Below are 16,922 nucleotides of genomic sequence, written 5' to 3'. Positions count from 1 at the left end.
TGTATAATGAGGACGGCTGCAACTATGTTGAGTTCATTATAGTTTCATACGGTTACTATTCCATTTATACATAATTCAATGTGGACTATATGCAAACCATGATTAAAAACAGGTTTCCTACCTGTCCAGATACTGCATGACGCGTTTCTGAGGGCTGATACCAGATTCACATTATTCTAGCCTAGATCCTACTTCTTTTTAAATGTCCAATTGAAATAACGCGATGTGTTTATTTCGGCGTAGGGATCCTGTAACATAATAAAACATTTCAATAGTTGCTACTTGATAATCTTCTCTAAACGCTAAATAAAGAGAAGAGCTTGCGCCCTCGCGCCATGCAGTCACCCATCCCATTTTATCGTGACGTAACGGAGGAAAGGAGCGTCCGTCTTGGGTCCGCCAACAAAACAGAAACTGGGTCTAACCAAATCCCTCAGCTAGCTAAACACACACAGCAGCCAAGGCAGAGAGCACAGAGTAGAGAGATGAGAGCTGTCACTTCACGAAACAAGCCAGTCCTCCTTCGCATAACTCCACGAATAAAAAGCAAGGCGCAGCAATCCTTTAGGCAACTGTAGGTTTTTTTCTCAGAGACGAATAGACCCCCTTTTGGATCCGTTTACCTTCAATACCGTCTATCCAAACAAACACCTGCTTGAGGAGTTCTTTATGCTCGGATGAGCCACTTCACCAAGGGACTATAATTCCTACTTCATGTGAACGAATCGGAGCCTATGATAATAATGCTTCCTAGCCCTGTTATTTCTGCCTCCACCACGCCGTTCTCAGTCAAGGACATACTGAAGTTGGAGCTTCAGCAGCATGCTCAACAACAGCAGCTTGCCTCACACCTTGGGCCGCACCATGAGCGCTCTCACCTGGGTCCACAGCAGCACCAATACACCTTCCAGTCGCCCCCGTCTTGTATGCTGGCCGGCAGGGACAGGAACAGCCCCAGCCCCGGGCTCTCGGAAGAAGAGGAGAGAATGGCCTACCTGAGTAGTCTGACGGTTCAGGAGCGGCTGATGGAGACGGGTCTAACCGGGGAGATGTTCATTTCAGCCGACACCAGTCTGGAGGTTGAGCAAGAGGACATAGACGCCAGTGAGTGGGTGATTCCTGGATTACCAACATAGCCTATCCATTTAATTCTGAAAGAAAGTATTGTATTATATTATATTATTTTAGGTTCAGTAGGATTGCATTAGTCTAGGTTATCAGTCTCATGTATTAAATTCGGTTTCATGATAATTCACCCACAATGCACCCATAAATATAGGCCTGATTCATTCATATTTCTTCTTCCATTTAACTAGACTACCTCAGACTAGACTACTTCAGTTTAACAATGATATCATCTACATACAGGGATCATATGTAAATAAAGGATACATCGTTTTGGAGAAGAAAAAAAAACGTTTTTTGACAATTATGCAATCACCAGATATAATACAATCCTAAATTATCAGTTTTATAAAATAATTTAAAGAGCCATGTTTTGTTGTTGTTGTCAGCTACACACTTAGGCTACACAATGAGCTGAAATGACTAGACTAGACTACCGTATTTGTTATTGAACCAACTTTAACTAGGCCCTAATTATTTAATGTATTTACTGATTTGAATATGCTTGAATATTACCTAATTATTTAATATATTTACTGATTGAATATGCTTGAATATTACCTAATTATTTAATATATTTACTGATTGAATATGCTTGAATATTACCTAATTATTTAATCTATTTACTGATTGAATATGTTTGAATATGACCTAATTATTTAATGTATTTACTGATTGAATATGTTTGAATATGACCTAATTATTTAATGTATTTAGGCCTACCCTTTATTCAGAGGATTCCATTAAGATAAAAAAAAGAAACACATAGGACATGACGACATGAAAACAACTATATTTCAAGAACAAACATGGGTATCTGATTTAATTTCCCCTTGTGGTTAATTGATATTCGTGTAATTGATTAGCCAAATAATCCTCACTGCTGGTATCCAATGTCTGAATCAGTGCCTATGGGAATTATAGAAAACACAGGCAAAAACAGCATACTGCGGACCTCCAGGATTAGAATATATTTTATGTATAGCACATTTCGATTAATCTGTCAAAGTTAGATGACTAAAATCCCTCTCTCCTCTATTTCTCCAGAAGCTAGTGGCGCAATGGAGGTGAGGGCCTGTGAGGAGTCCCCGCAGGCGCACTCAGACTTGGAGAGACTCCCAAAACAGCAGAGGACCCGGCGGAAACCGCGCGTGCTCTTCTCCCAGGCGCAGGTGTTCGAGCTTGAGCGGCGCTTCAAGCAGCAGCGTTACCTATCCGCCCCCGAGAGGGAACACCTGGCGAACACTTTGAAACTGACCTCCACACAGGTCAAAATCTGGTTCCAGAACAGGAGGTATAAGTGTAAACGGCAGCGGCAGGACAAGACCCTAGAAATGGCCGGACACCCTCACCATCTTCCCCCACCTAGGAGAGTGGCAGTCCCGGTGCTGGTGCGGGATGGGAAGCCCTGCCTGGCTGGATCTCAGAACTATAATACATCCTACAGTGTTGGAGCGGCCAGCCCCTATAGTTATAACGGCTATCCGGCTTATTCCTACAATAATCCAGTGTATACTAACACATACTCATGCACGTACTCTAGCCTGCCTACTCTAGCACCCAACTCTACTGCTAACGCTTTTATGAATATGGGTCTGGCGAACCTGGGCGCGTCGCAATCTCAGGCCCAAACACCGCAGGGAACAGCTTGCCAAGGAACTCTGCAGGGCATTCGGGCCTGGTAGCTGAATGTGATGATCTGCTTGTTGACTAACAGTTGATCACGTCGATCACTTGCCTACAGTATTTTTGGGATAAGGGAATACCTGTCTGTGTCCCATGCAGTAAAATATAAGGATTTCTCATTGAAAACTGTCATATTGAGACTCGATCACCTTGTACGAATATATTAGTTGTTTCCTCATCAACGCGGCAAAAACATGTTTTAAAAGTTATTGGACTATTCCAGAGTCACTGTTGGATATAGATATATACTATGGCAACATTGCAGACGGACTAAAACGCGTGCGCAACCGTGCGTAATATGGCCTTAAAGCTGTTGGGTGCTCGTGAACCAAGGATGTGAATGGCAAACATTGGCAATGGTTATATCTGAGCTATTTACATCAGAAATATGACTTTACCAGTAGCCTACTTGGTCTTTACCAGTGAAAACATTATTCTTCAACAACATAACAGAAACTCCTTAAATAAAAGACCGAACATGTGTGAGGATTATTTGTTGTTATTTCGAATTGACCATTTGCTGCTGCCTTTTTAGTCACTTATTTGAGATATTCTGCACTTAAACAATACCCGCTGCGGTTTTTAGAAAATTAGCATATATTGACAAATAAAGTGAAATATTTGGGTATCAAAAATCATACGAGTTGATAATATTTTCTGAGGGAAAATAAAATTGCCGTATCCTTACACTCTCCGTCGCAGTTTCGAAAAGAGTTTATAATGCGGCTGATATATACTGTAACTGAAAGAGGGCGTTGGTACAGTTCAGTGTCCTATGTTGCTTTGTTTGTCTATAGGACCGCCAAATTCCATTACCACGAGGGGCATAAACGTTCTCTTGGGAACTTGCTAAGGGAAACACAATACACTTGCAATTTTGTGTGTGCGTGTGTGTGTGTGGGAGGGAGAAAGAAAGAAAGAAAGAAAGAAAGAAAGAAAGAAAGAAAGAAAGAAAGAAAGAAAGAAAGAAACTTGCAAATGCCTTATGACATTTGTTTGTGGCTGGTTTTGAGTTGATAAAGAAATGATTAGCCGCGTTCTTTCAATCTCATTTCTAAAAGGTGTGCTGTGTTTGTAGTAGGCCCACACATACATATGTGCGCACTAATTTCGGATATATGTATACAGTTATTTAAATGCTTTGGTTGACGGTGGTTGAAGGGGTAGGCCTATTTCGTGATATGTTCTTCTTGTCGGCTTTGGGTTTTCGAGAAGGGGCGTTTGGTCTCTGGTTTGCTTTAGACAAATTCAGGCCGTCAATTATGCCTATGCTGATTATTTGTAATCTAAAGATACAATTCAACTTTGGAAACATTTAATATTATACGATTAAAGCAAAAATAATTAGGCCTATTTTATTTCCCCCCAAAATGCTAATTATTCTCTACTGAGCATATGTTAAAGTCCTGCCAAAAGATATGGCTCTGCCAGCATACTGATCGCCATTGAAGGCCGTTTTCCAGCCCTCGCTGTGTGAGAGTTGAGGGGAGAGTCAGATAGAGGGGAGAGTCAGATAGAAGAGCAGACCAGGAAGACAGACAGAAACAGACAAGAGCCAGAACTCAGACATACATAATGGAGAATGGAGAATTTCGGCCAGAGACGGACATTATCCAGACAACGCGCTACAACAGTCTGATCGCGCATCCACGGATGGCGTGAGGCCCACACGGATACTGCTTAGTCTGAACTGATCTCGTATTAATAGCCTTGTAATGTTAAAATGCTATTTAAAAAGCGATTTATTATCATTTAGATACGAATATTGTGATGAAGAATACAAATAATACTTTTTAAATTCAGAATGATAAACTGGAAACTTAAATTTCGTAAATCAGCTATAGGTACTCACATTATTTCAAACCATATTCACTCATCAGATTCATGCCGACTGACTTTCCTTTATTCGATGTATCCTTGGGTGTAGGCCTAGACCAATTAAAAACACTGATTACATAGACGATTGCCACTTATTCAATTCCTTTTTGTCGTTGAGGAAATGTTGCTGTGTTCTCATGGTAACTTCCACCCAATTTCCAATCTATACAATGGTAAACATGGTCTTCCATTACAGATTCCCAAATAAAGGATGCAGTTTAATGGGAGGAGAGAGTAACAGGGTTTGGGTTTACACACAGAGGAACTCCTATCACTTTGAGGTCTCCATATCACCGCTCATTAGAGATAGTTAACCGTTTTAAACAAACGCCCTGTCTCTCCCTATACACAGAACTGATCCAATACGGGACGCCATTAATGGAGATGGATAGAAACGTAAACAAAGTGTTTGTCTCCAGCGATAGGCGCGAGGCCGCTTCCCCTGGCTACTGCACTGCGTGTAGATGGTAGATGACATACCTGTGTCAGGGTAAGTGGCAGGGAGACCTTAAAGTAAATAGAGTCGGCGACAGGAGGGCGATGCCTGAGGACGCGGTGTGTGTCTGTGTGTGCGTGTGTGCGTGCGTGCGTGCGTGCGTGGAGAGAGAGTGCCAGAGCGGTGATTGCTATCTACCGCTGCCAAAGATAGCAGCTCATCCACAAGGAGCACGGCGCTCACGGAGTTTCCCAAAACAAAGTCACCCATGGCAACCCTTCAAGAGGGTTACAGAAAACAAAGGCCAAATATAGAATACAGAATACAGACAGCTACAGGCGGAGGAACTGAAATACTGAAGGCCCACCTCACTCTCTCCGCCTGGTCTACCCGAACAGCAAAAACTGTCGGCGGAGTTAGGGAACGATGCGCACCGGTCCCCACAAAGATGGAAAAAGTAGAGGCATAGATAAACATGTCTATGTTTGAAAATTGCATAGGCCTATGTAGGCTATATGTTTGTAATAGGTTTGCCAATGCTTCTGAATGAAATGTGAATCATATAATAGCTTACATAGATCCAGTCATTTCGGATACCATGAACACCTGCAGGTTTACTTTCACAACATGTCCATGACTTCTCCTCCAGACATGTTTTGACACCTCTGGGCTGTGTGTTCTCTGTAGTCAGAGCAGAGAGAGAGAGAAAGACTCTCTGTTTAGTTAGTGGAAGAAAATACAACACAACCAAGGTGCAAGCTCAGTCATCTGTCATCACATCATCTCATCAATGAAACGTAGGCTTGAAGGTTGCACAATATAGACACAGAGAGAAGTGTGTGCGCGCATGCGGAGGGTGACTGCAAGTTGCTGCCCATCAAGGTAATCTGTTACATTTTTTTCAAATTAATACTATTTCAAATGCTATTGATATTTTTTTCTAATTGCTTATTCCGGAAAATGACACTTGAGATAGGGCTAATGACAGGACAAAAATATATAGAACTGAAAATGTAAGACAAAAAGTTATTTTTAAAAATCCAAGAAAGGCAGAACAATTATTAAGTCTTATGTAAACAGTCTCCCATACCTATTTAATTTGAGATCCTGACTGCAGTGTTGTCTTGATTTTATTCAGATTATTTTGTTCTATCGTGAAGACCCGTCAGTTCTGGGTGGAGCCTCTCCTCAAGGCACCGGACTGTATTTGCATACTCTCCCAAACCCAATAGCTGAGCAATTATGCTGAGTGTGGTAATCATTACTACCACAGGGTGACGCTACTTACTCATGAACTAACTAACATGAACAGCTAGTTAAGACTACAGGTGCTAGCTACAGGTGTTTTAACAATTATTATTCAAATGAAAGTGAGCGGATTACTTCAAGAATGTTTTACATTTACGCGTAATGATCCCCTTCGTCTTCCCGTTTCCAAATGCATCAGCCTCTTCGCCATGGTTACCAGAAGAGCTACTGTAAGATGGGTGACCAAGTTCTTTCTGTTGTTGAAATTGTATAGTTTCTAAACGAACAGCAGTCGCATACAATTAATTCACTTTCACATTTCAAAAAAAGCTAATGCGTAATTGAGGTGTACATTGGTTTCTTCATCCTTTTCTCCACTGGACCAACTAAGATATGTTGTTGTTACAACTCTGAAAACCATCTGCAGACAATAGTGAATTCTTAATACAGTTCCACATCTCAAGTCCTCTCACACACAAACGACTAAGGCCTAAGAAAAGAGAAAACCACGACGGTAATAACCGCTTCACGCATTGTACCCAACATTGATGTATATAGGCGTATTATATTCACCTGACATTTGATCCGTTATGAAGGCCACACAAGTAAACTTATAATATTACTTTGATTGAACAGTCATGTCGCTGAAGGTTTTGAAGCATTTGATACGTGGGACATGTACTGTATAGCTGTAGGACTGTGGGAACATTTTAAGCACCATTTTAGCTTCAAAACCACATCAAGGCAAAAGCACAAGATAGGTGATAAAGACAGTACAAATTCAAATTAGTGTCAGAAAAAACCTCTAAAACCATGATAAAAATGCACAAGGAACCTTCTATGAACGTAACTTTTTGTTATTACTTACAACTAAATGGACAGAGGCTCCCAGCACACATTTGTGGACTAAAATAAGATAAATAAAATACTGTTTTCATGTCACCCTCTTTACCAAACAAATGAATGTAGACTAATCTTGAAATGCGTAGGCCCATGGAATTCCTATAGTGAGTATGGATAGCCTAAGAGGCCAGAGGCGGTGAGGCTATAGCGTTCGACAGTCTCCACATTAATAGTTATTGATCCTTCAAAACACATTAAAACCAGATAAGAGCCATACAGTACACAAATACAATGTTCTTAGATCTTGCAATAGCCCTTCACATATTGCCCCCAACAAAATCCCCTCACATAACAACAGGCCGTTCCCCTAACTGCCTGATGGTCACTACGTTTTCCTCATTCCTAACAACAGTGTCAAACTCAAACAAAAGTTTAAAAAAGGCTGAATTTATGCTACCTCCATCCATCATAGTCCATAACACTTATACAATCACTACAGGCTTTTGCTCCTGGTCTCCAAATGACGCCCAAGTAGCCAGTTTATCTCTCCGTCATCAATTAAAGTCAAGCGCTTGAGGGATAGACTTTACCCGACAAGGCGGTCCAGGGCGGGGATAATCAGCTCACACAGCCAATCAGCGCAGGCTTCACTGGCAGTAGTGAGAGTTGTAAAGCAGACATGACATATACTGACACATCCGCTGTTGATTAGACCAGAGGCTGTTTCACCGCAATTAAATTACATCAGGAGAAGATCGAGAGAAAAGAGCAGAGGGGACAACCCAATCAATACCTGGAGAGTTTTCATTGTTGAGGGGTTCTGTATCTGCGGGCCGCACTACTTTCGAGAGTGGGTTGAGAGAATATCCTAATAAAACTTGCGTTGTGATAAAAGTTGGTTTTGCGTAAATGTCATCATGGCGCTGGGCCGCCCCTCTTTCTCCATCAACGACATCCTCACCCGGGGACGTGACACACGAGACAACATTCAAATTTCACGGGATCTGACAGATCTATGCGCGTTAAAACTGGCCACCATCAACCAGGATCAGCCAACCGAGAGCAGAGATGGGACCTCGAGGGGCCCCGGTTCATCCACGTCAGACTGCAGTGAGGAGCACAAACGGGATGAGATGGAGATGATACACATCCGCCAAGGAAATATTCGTTCCTCTCCCGGTTTGGGCGAAATCAGGAACCCCACGTCTGAGGCCGGTAGTGAAGAGTCCACTGGGGAAGAGACGGAATACATGTCATGCAGAAAAGGTACGTCACCGTCTCAGTCTGTTTATAAGATTATTGATATCGACCAGGAATCTAAATGCAATCATGACATAGGTTTGTTGATGGAATGCGATTATGCTGATCAATAGGCTACTGTAGACTATAACGCTTTGTCTCACTAAACCATAGTCATATACAGTGAGCAAACTGTCTATATCGGCCGACAGTGAACACAATCAATTCAGCTTTGAACAAACTAAATTCCATATATAGTGAAAAATGTCCGTTCTGTTTGGTTATTTCCAGGCCTACATTTGATATGGCTTTCGATTTGTATTTTAAAACCACCGACGCAATAGGCTGTATATAATAGGACGCAATAGGCTGTATATAATAGGAATCATGCTTAATAATCACATGATTACGAGTCAAATTATAACAGTACTTACTGGCTTTGAACATGTAATTTATTGAGTAATAAACATCAGTGTAAGTAATTGTGGACATGTTTACCAGAAAGACGTAATGTGGAAACAAGCTGTGTTGGAGCGACATAGACTAGCATACGTTGTTGGTATTTGAAGCATAAAGAGGTCGCCTGTTTGCCAAATAACAAGGCATTTTTCCTCCAATACAGACATAAACATCAAACAACTACCCAGTCTGGATCAAGACAAACAGAGGGATGAAGAGGAGGAGGAGGAGAAGGAAAGTAGTTACATTACCGTAGGCCAACCCATATCTGGTAACAAGAAGCGCTCCCGTGCGGCCTTCTCCCACGCGCAGATCTACGAGCTAGAGCGCCGGTTTAACGTGCAGCGCTACCTGTCTGGTCCTGAACGGGCGGGCCTGGCGGGCGCCCTGAAGCTCACGGAAACCCAGGTGAAAATCTGGTTCCAGAACCGGAGATATAAGACCAAACGGCGGCAGATGGCGGCCGAACTAGCCTCCCGTAACTACTCTACACCAGCCACACTAGCTAAGAAAGTGGCGGTGAAGGTCCTGGTTCGAGACGATCAAAGACAGTACGGTGAGGATGACCTGTCCAGTCCGCCAGCTATGCCTCTCTACCCGGCATACCAATATGGATACTACCCCTACATGTTCTGCTTCCAGCCATGGCTCTCTAGCAATGCACTTTGTGGGGGCATGCATTGACACAATGGCGTAGCCAGGCCTCAAAAACATGACATTCATTAACTTTATGGATTTAGGCCTACTAGAAGAAGACAAAGACACTGGGTCGAGATTTCTACATCCGTTTCTGTGTAAATACTTTCTTTATTCTCTCGTGGAGAGTAAGATCATTTCGACCCACAGTGAGCCTTTTTGATGCTGTAGCCTACACCTGCAAGGACAATCCTATCGACATCCCTCAGACAACATTGAGGATACAGCTAAATGAAATACACGTCCTGAATAACGTAGAAGGCCTAGATAATAATATTGAAATTATTACGCAGGAATGTATAGACAAATAATTACTCAATAAAGCTTTAAAACAATTTGGGAATCCTAGTGGTTAGAGCGTTGGACTAGAAAACCGAAAGGTTGCAAGTTCAAACCCCCGAGCTGACAAGGTACAAATATGTCGTTCTGCCCCTGAACAGGCAGTTGACCCACTGTTCCTAGGCCGTCATTGAAAATAAGAATTTGTTCTTAACTGACTTGGCTAGTTAAATAAAGGTAAAAATTAAAATTAAAAATATCCTAATTTAATTTATTTACTCACACAAACACATATAACTCTAATTATAAAACAGGAGGAATGTAGGATTAGGATTATGAAACAATATAGGCTAATATCAAGTGCTAAAATCGAAATGAAAACCAATTTACATTTCTAAAATGTTAATACACTTTTGACAGTATTTTCGATCTAAGCCTTGAACTTCAAAATAACTTTTCACATTCGGATACATGCAGTAGATTCGTTATAACAAATATCTTGGTAAACTAAAGTTGTTTTTCTCCGATTCAAGCCAACAGCCATCTTCATTATCATATTCGAATCAGCAAAAAACATGGATATCGAGATATTATATTCGTGCCTGTTAAACATTGAACCCACAAGGACAGAAATGTGTAGCCCTCAACAAGATGATCCAAAAGACTTTGCACCGATGAGGACGTGATGAGTGTGAATATGGCTGTTAATATTATGGTCGCGATCTTGAAGCCTGAAGCCTACAAGTTAAAGTAACTACATCTAACAACAGACAATCTAAAAATGCTGGGTTTGAAAATAATCCACTTTTATAATTGAATATGAGGCTTAGAATGTAAAGGTAATTTATTATGAACTATCTAATTAGGCAAGTTTATATTTTAATAATTTAAATTCTAGAAGATTTCACGTTTTCAAAATGTTGAGCCAAAATAATTCATGTAAATACGGTACCTGCTGCTTACACTGCCCGGATTTGTTTTGTGGTTCAAGTGTGCAAATATGGCTTCTACCCTCTCCAAGGGATTTTCCAAACAGATCTCTGATAGTATTGACATTATGGACCATAAATAGTGACCGTGGTTGAATGGTAAATCAATGTCATATTAATAGTAGGCTTATAGGCCTACCTGTAATTAATATACTGATACATTTCCCTATTCACTAATTGATAATACAGATACAACCAATCGTAATAAAATCATAATTGTTGATCATTTAGATACATATTCAAATGTACAATTTGAGTAGCAAAAATGCAAACCACCCTAAACATAGGCTACATTTACTAACTTTAATCCTGACCTAATACACCTTGATAAAAAAAAGTTACATAAAAAAACGTGTAAATGTTCAGGAATTTAAAACGTGACATTTTCACGAAAGGCAAAACGTGTTAAGCCCATATGTTTACATTTGACGTTTTAGTCATTTATCATACGCTCTTATCCAGAGCCAATCACAATATACAACACATGTGACAAATACGTTTAGATTTGATTTGATTTTAAGCTAGTTCTGCAGCTGCATGAGTCTGAGAGGTCAAATAAAATAACAACAAGTAAAATAGCCCCTATGGTTTCTGGTCACAAGTTCACTAATGGCTGAAAAATCACAACACTAATCTTAAAATAACACAACAAATAGCACAGTTGGGAGATTTGGAAAGCCATAGTCAATCAATCAACAATATAATAATACTTTTAGTACAAATATGTATGTTTAACTCGCAATCTGTAGATACCATGCGATTAGACAGGTTCAGAATTTATGTGAAACATCACAGCACAGTTGAAAAATATATGTCACATGGAAATCATGAGTGGGCAGTGTACAGACAGGAGAGGGGGATGGTCTAAGAGTACTTGAGGGGTGGATTTAAAAGGTGATGTTCTATAATAGTTTTGACTGAAAAACACCATGTACAGTGAATTCTTGACTTATTCCACATTTTGTTACATTACAGCCTTACAAAACAAACGTCTCTCATCAATCTACACACAATACCCCATAATGACAAAGCAAAAACAGGTTTTTAGATATTTTTTTTCAAATGTATAAAATTAAAAAACAGACTCCTGCGTTTTCTTGGCTGTGTGCTTAGGGTCGTTCTCCCGTTGGAAGGTGAACTTTCACCTCAGTCTGAGGTCCTGAGCGCTCTGGAGCAGGTTTTCATCAAGGATCTCTCTGTACTTTGCTCTGTTCATCTTTCCCTGGATCCTGACTAGTCTCCAGTCCCTGCCAATGAAATCATTCCCACAGTATGATACCCCATAATGACAAAGCAAAAAGAGGTTTTCAGACATTTTTGCAAATGTATTAAAATTAAAAACAGAAATACCTTTTTTACATAAGTATTCAGATCCTTTGCTATGAGACTTGAAATTGAGCTCAGGTGCATCCTGTTTCCATTGATCATCCTTGAGATGTTTCTACAACTTGATTGGAGTCCACCTGTGGTAAATTAAATTGAGTAGGCATGATTTGGAAAGGCACACACACTGTCTATACAAAGTCCCACAGTTGACAGTGCATGTCAGAGCAAAAACCAAGACATGGGGTCGAAGGAATTGTCCGTAGAGCTTTGAGACCGGATTATGTCAAGGCACAGATCTGGGGAAGGGTACCAAAAAATGTCTGCAGCATTGAAGGCCCCCAAGAACACAGTGGCCTCCATCATTCTTAAATGCAAGATGTTTGGAATCACCAAGACTTTTCCTAGAGCAAGCCGGCCCGGGCCAAACTGAGCAATCGGGGGAGAAGGGCCTTGGTGACCAAGAACCTCATGGTCACTCTGACAGAGCTCTAAGGTTCCTATGGGGAGAATGGAGAACCTTCCAGAAAGAAAACCATCTCTGCATCACTCTACCAATCAGGCCTTTATGGTAGAGTGGCCAGACGGAAGCAACTTCTCAGTAAATGGCACATGACAGCCCACTTGGAGTTTGCCAAAAGGCACCTAAAGACTCTCAGACCATGAGAAACAAGATTCTCTGGTCTGATGAAACCAAGATTGAACTCTTTGGCCTGAATGTCAATCATTGTGTCTGGTAGAAACCTGGCACCGTCCCTACGGTGAAGCATAGTGGTGGCAGCATCATACTGTGGGGATGCTTTTCAGCGACAGGGACTGGGAGACTAGTTAGGATCGAGGCAAAGATTAACGGAGCAAAGGACAGAGAGGTCCTTGATAAAAATCTGCTCCATAGCGCTCAGGACCTCAGATCTGGGCTAAGATTTACCTTCCAACAGGACAATGACCCTAATCACACAGCCAAGACAATGTAGGAGTGGCTTTGGGACAAGTCTCTGAATGTCCTTGAGTGACCCAGCCAGAGCCTGGACTTGAACCCAATCAAACATTTCTGTAGAGACCTGAAAATATCTGTGCAGCGACGCTCCCCATCAAACCTGACAGAGCTTGAGGTCTGCAGAGAAGAATAGGAGAAACTCCCCAAATAAAGGTGTGCCAAGCTTGTAGCATTACAGACTCACGGCTGTAATCACTGCCAAAGGTGCTTCAACAAAGTACTGAGTAAAGGGTCTGAATACTTATGTAAATGTAATATTTCAGCTTTTATTTTTATTACATTTGCAAAAATGTCTAAAATCCTGTTTTTGCTTTGTCATTATGGGGTATTGTGTGTTGATTGATGAAGAAAAAAAAATATTTAATGAATTTTAAAATAACGTAATAAAATGTGGAAAAAGTCAAGGGGTCTGAATACTTTCCGAAGGCACTGTATAATAATCAATAAATAGTTCAAATAAAATAACAAAGATCCCTCTACCCAAAAGTGAAAACTTCATTGAATTGTCATGCTAATTTTGGGTGTGTAGTCATATAGAGTGCTGTTCAATTTGACAAACACCATCCCATACCATTAATCCTTCAATTCTATGGTTATGAATGTGTTTACTGCTGTTGTGAATCCCCTGCTCTGGCCCAGATGCATGAGTCAGATGGAGCAAGTTGATGTTGCACCATACAGCCTCTCTCCTCAGGACAGAACCACATCTATCATCATGCTATGCTGAAAAGACTGTGCAGACTAAACCCTCACCTCACTGTAAAATACCCTGCCTAGGAGTTAGCTGCTGCAGTTGAACCAAATATAAATATCTATGTTGGATGGAGTTAAGTGGCAATGGAATATCTGGTGGGGGAGAGAAAATGGAATGAGGAATGCTGAAAGCGACATTAGGCCAATTCAAAATGGGAACTTTGTAAAGCATGTACACACACACACACACACACACACACACACACACACACACACACACACACACACACACACACACACACACACACACACACACACACACACACACACAGACACACAATAACATACCCACTACACACACGTACACATGGATTTTGTGTTGTAGATATGTGGTAGTAGAGTAGTGGTCTGAGGGTATATACTTAATGTGCTGAGAAATCTCTTGTGAAATGTATTGTAATGTTTTTACAATTGTATAGAACTGCCTTAAGTTTATTGGAACCCAGGAAGTTTAGCTGCTGCCTTGACAGCAGCTAATGGGGATCCTTAATAATATATATATATATATATATATATATAAAAACTCTACATAGGGTTTTGTATCACTCTCATAACATAAATGATGAGGGCATGGGCTGTAGGCCAAATGATTGCGTTTTCAATGCACATTTAGAGGTTTGCATTAAAAAGCCTGAAACAAACACAGATTTCCTGAGTTGGCAGTTATCCAGTTTAGTCAGGTTTTAGAGTGCTTCTCACACCTCATGCTATGTCTGCTACTTGAATAGAACACGATTCACTTCTCTCGTAGCTGATGTGTGGTGAAAAATGGGGCACAAAATGGCTGCCGTGGCATCACTTAGTTAGGTGCTATATCAGTACTATTTGACACATTTTTTTCTCCCTAACCACATAAATAAAGTATTCATCATTAATTGAAGTATTCCAATGCATTATCGTAGTGGTAGTATTGCAGCCGTAGTGAAAGACTCCAACACCCTGTCTGGCTACCTACACGTTACACACCACCTAGGCCTCCAACCTGTTTGTCAGACAGAGTTTCTCCTTGGGCATGACTGACAGCTGCCCAAGCTTCATTCATCTCTCTCAGATCAGACTAATCACTCTAAGCTATCGCAAGTGGCTGGCATTGCACACACATGGTTCTCGGAAAAAGAGACAACACAACTCCTTGTTACTGACGAACCATGACTAATGAGCCCATCCATCATTATTATCTACTGACATTTACAGGGAGGTTACATTCATGTGACTAGTAACATGGGTGACTAGAGTTATCATTACAGAATTGACAACATCCTTGTCAACTTGGAATGTTAAAGACAAAGATCATATCTCTGGGTAGCTATATTTATGTGGCTATAACACATTGAATACAAGAGCTCGTCAGTTAAATGACATGTATTATTATATATTATTATAATATTATTATTATTGTAGGGTCCCTGTAAGCATAGTGTAAAAAAATACAGGATGTCTGGACCACTATGGCACAGGAGAGTACTTTCTTTTCGGTTGATCTCCGGTCTTGGAGACCTAATGGGTGTGCAGGTTTTGGTTCCAGCCAGCACTAACATACCTGATCCTGGTCATGGTCCCAACTCCCAACTGAAGACCATGATTAGGGGATTGTTGAGGTGTGTTAGTGCTATTTGAACCTTGGAACAAAAGGCTGCACATGTACTAGCTGTCCAGGACTGAAGGTAGAGACCAGTGGTCTAGACCCTACAGCTCCTTTTGGTGCTGGACAGGTGAGAGAAGACCTGGGACAGCAATCTAACTTTGTGTTTATGTATAAATATACACTACATGACCAAAAGTATGTGGACACCTGCTCATCAAACATATAATTCCAAAATCATGGGCATTAATATGAAGTTTGTCCCCCCTTTGCTGCTATAACAGCCTCCACTCTTATGGGAAGGCTTTCCACGAGATGTTGGAACATTGCTGTGGGGACTTGATTCCATTCAGCCACAGGAGTATTAGTGAGGTTGGGCACGGATGTTGGGCGATTAGGCCTGGCTCGCAGTCGGCGTTCCAATTCATCCCAAAGCTGTTTGATGGAGTTGAGGTCTGGGCTCTGTGCAGGCCAGTGAAATTCTTCCACACCGATCTCGACAAACCATTTCTGTATGGACCTCGCTTTGTGTACAGGCGCATTGTCATGCTGAAACAGGAAAGGGCCTTCTCTAAACTCTAGCCACAAAGTTGGAAGCACAGAATCATCTAGAATGTCATTGTATGCTGTAGCATAAATATTTCCCTTTACTGGAACTAAGGGGCATAGCCCGAACCACTAAAAACAGCACCAGACCATTATTCATCCTCCTCCAAACTTTACAGCTGGCACTATGCATTCAGGCAGGTAGCATTCACCAAACCCAGATGGTGAAGTTTGATTCATCACTCCAGGGAACGTGTTACGCGCTATGCGTTTCAGCACTCGGTAGTACGGTTCTGTGAGCCTATTGTGGTCTACCACTTCGCGGCTGAGCCATTGTTGCTCCTAGACATTTTCACTTGACAATAACAGCACTTACAGTTGACCGGGGCAGCTCTAGTAGGGCTGCCCCGGTCAACTTACTTGTTGGAAAGGTGGCATCCTATGACGGTGCCACATTGAAAGTCACTGAGCTCTTCGGTAAGGGCATTATACTGCCAATGTTTGTCTATGAAGATTGCATGGCCGTGTGCTCGACTTTATACACCTGTCAGCAACAGGTGTGGGTGTAATAGCCGAATCCACTCATTTGAAGGGGTGTCCACATACTTTTGTATATATAGTGTATAATTCACAAGTTTGTAAACATTTAGTCTGAGAGAGAAAGCAAAGCATCAGCTTCACGCTTCCCAGCTGTTTGACTTGAAGAGGCTCATAAAACAGAGGTAGGGGGAGAAAAAGAGGGTAGGGGAGGCGAGGGGAGGGGCGGAGACAGACAGACAGACAGACAAAAAGACAGACAGACTAGGGATCAAATCAAATGTTATCCGTCACATGCTTCATAAA

At 41.4% G+C, this 16,922-nt stretch overlaps 2 protein-coding genes across 2 annotated transcripts; both read left to right on the top strand.

Moving 5' to 3' along the window:
• The first annotated feature begins 412 nt into the window (after positions 1–412).
• Positions 413–3,295, top strand: LOC115121513 (homeobox protein Nkx-2.5-like). Its single transcript, XM_029650611.2, has 2 exons — positions 413–1,104; positions 2,173–3,295. The coding sequence occupies exons 1-2, from the start codon at positions 735–737 to the stop codon at positions 2,808–2,810; spliced, it is 1,008 nt and encodes a 335-aa protein (XP_029506471.1). The 5' UTR covers positions 413–734; the 3' UTR covers positions 2,811–3,295.
• A 4,629-nt stretch (positions 3,296–7,924) lies between these two features.
• LOC115121515 (homeobox protein zampogna-like) lies at positions 7,925–14,812 on the top strand. The gene is made up of 2 exons (XM_029650614.2): positions 7,925–8,482; positions 9,078–14,812. The coding sequence occupies exons 1-2, from the start codon at positions 8,134–8,136 to the stop codon at positions 9,596–9,598; spliced, it is 870 nt and encodes a 289-aa protein (XP_029506474.1). The 5' UTR covers positions 7,925–8,133; the 3' UTR covers positions 9,599–14,812.
• Positions 14,813–16,922: the final 2,110 nt, after the last annotated feature.

The sequence above is a fragment of the Oncorhynchus nerka genome, linkage group LG16, assembly GCF_034236695.1.
Source record: "Oncorhynchus nerka isolate Pitt River linkage group LG16, Oner_Uvic_2.0, whole genome shotgun sequence".
Taxonomy (NCBI): domain Eukaryota; kingdom Metazoa; phylum Chordata; class Actinopteri; order Salmoniformes; family Salmonidae; genus Oncorhynchus; species Oncorhynchus nerka.
Note: the sequence above shows the minus strand (reverse complement) of the source record. Positions and strands in the feature narration are given on the sequence as shown.

Coding starts and splice junctions, on each gene's coding strand:
- LOC115121513 (XM_029650611.2), top strand. CDS start 735: ATGATAATAATGCTTCCTAGCCCTGTTATTTCTGCCTCCACCACGCCG. Junction 1,105..2,172: donor GCAAGAGGACATAGACGCCA/GTGAGTGGGTGA, acceptor CTATTTCTCCAG/AAGCTAGTGGCGCAATGGAG.
- LOC115121515 (XM_029650614.2), top strand. CDS start 8,134: ATGGCGCTGGGCCGCCCCTCTTTCTCCATCAACGACATCCTCACCCGG. Junction 8,483..9,077: donor ATACATGTCATGCAGAAAAG/GTACGTCACCGT, acceptor CCTCCAATACAG/ACATAAACATCAAACAACTA.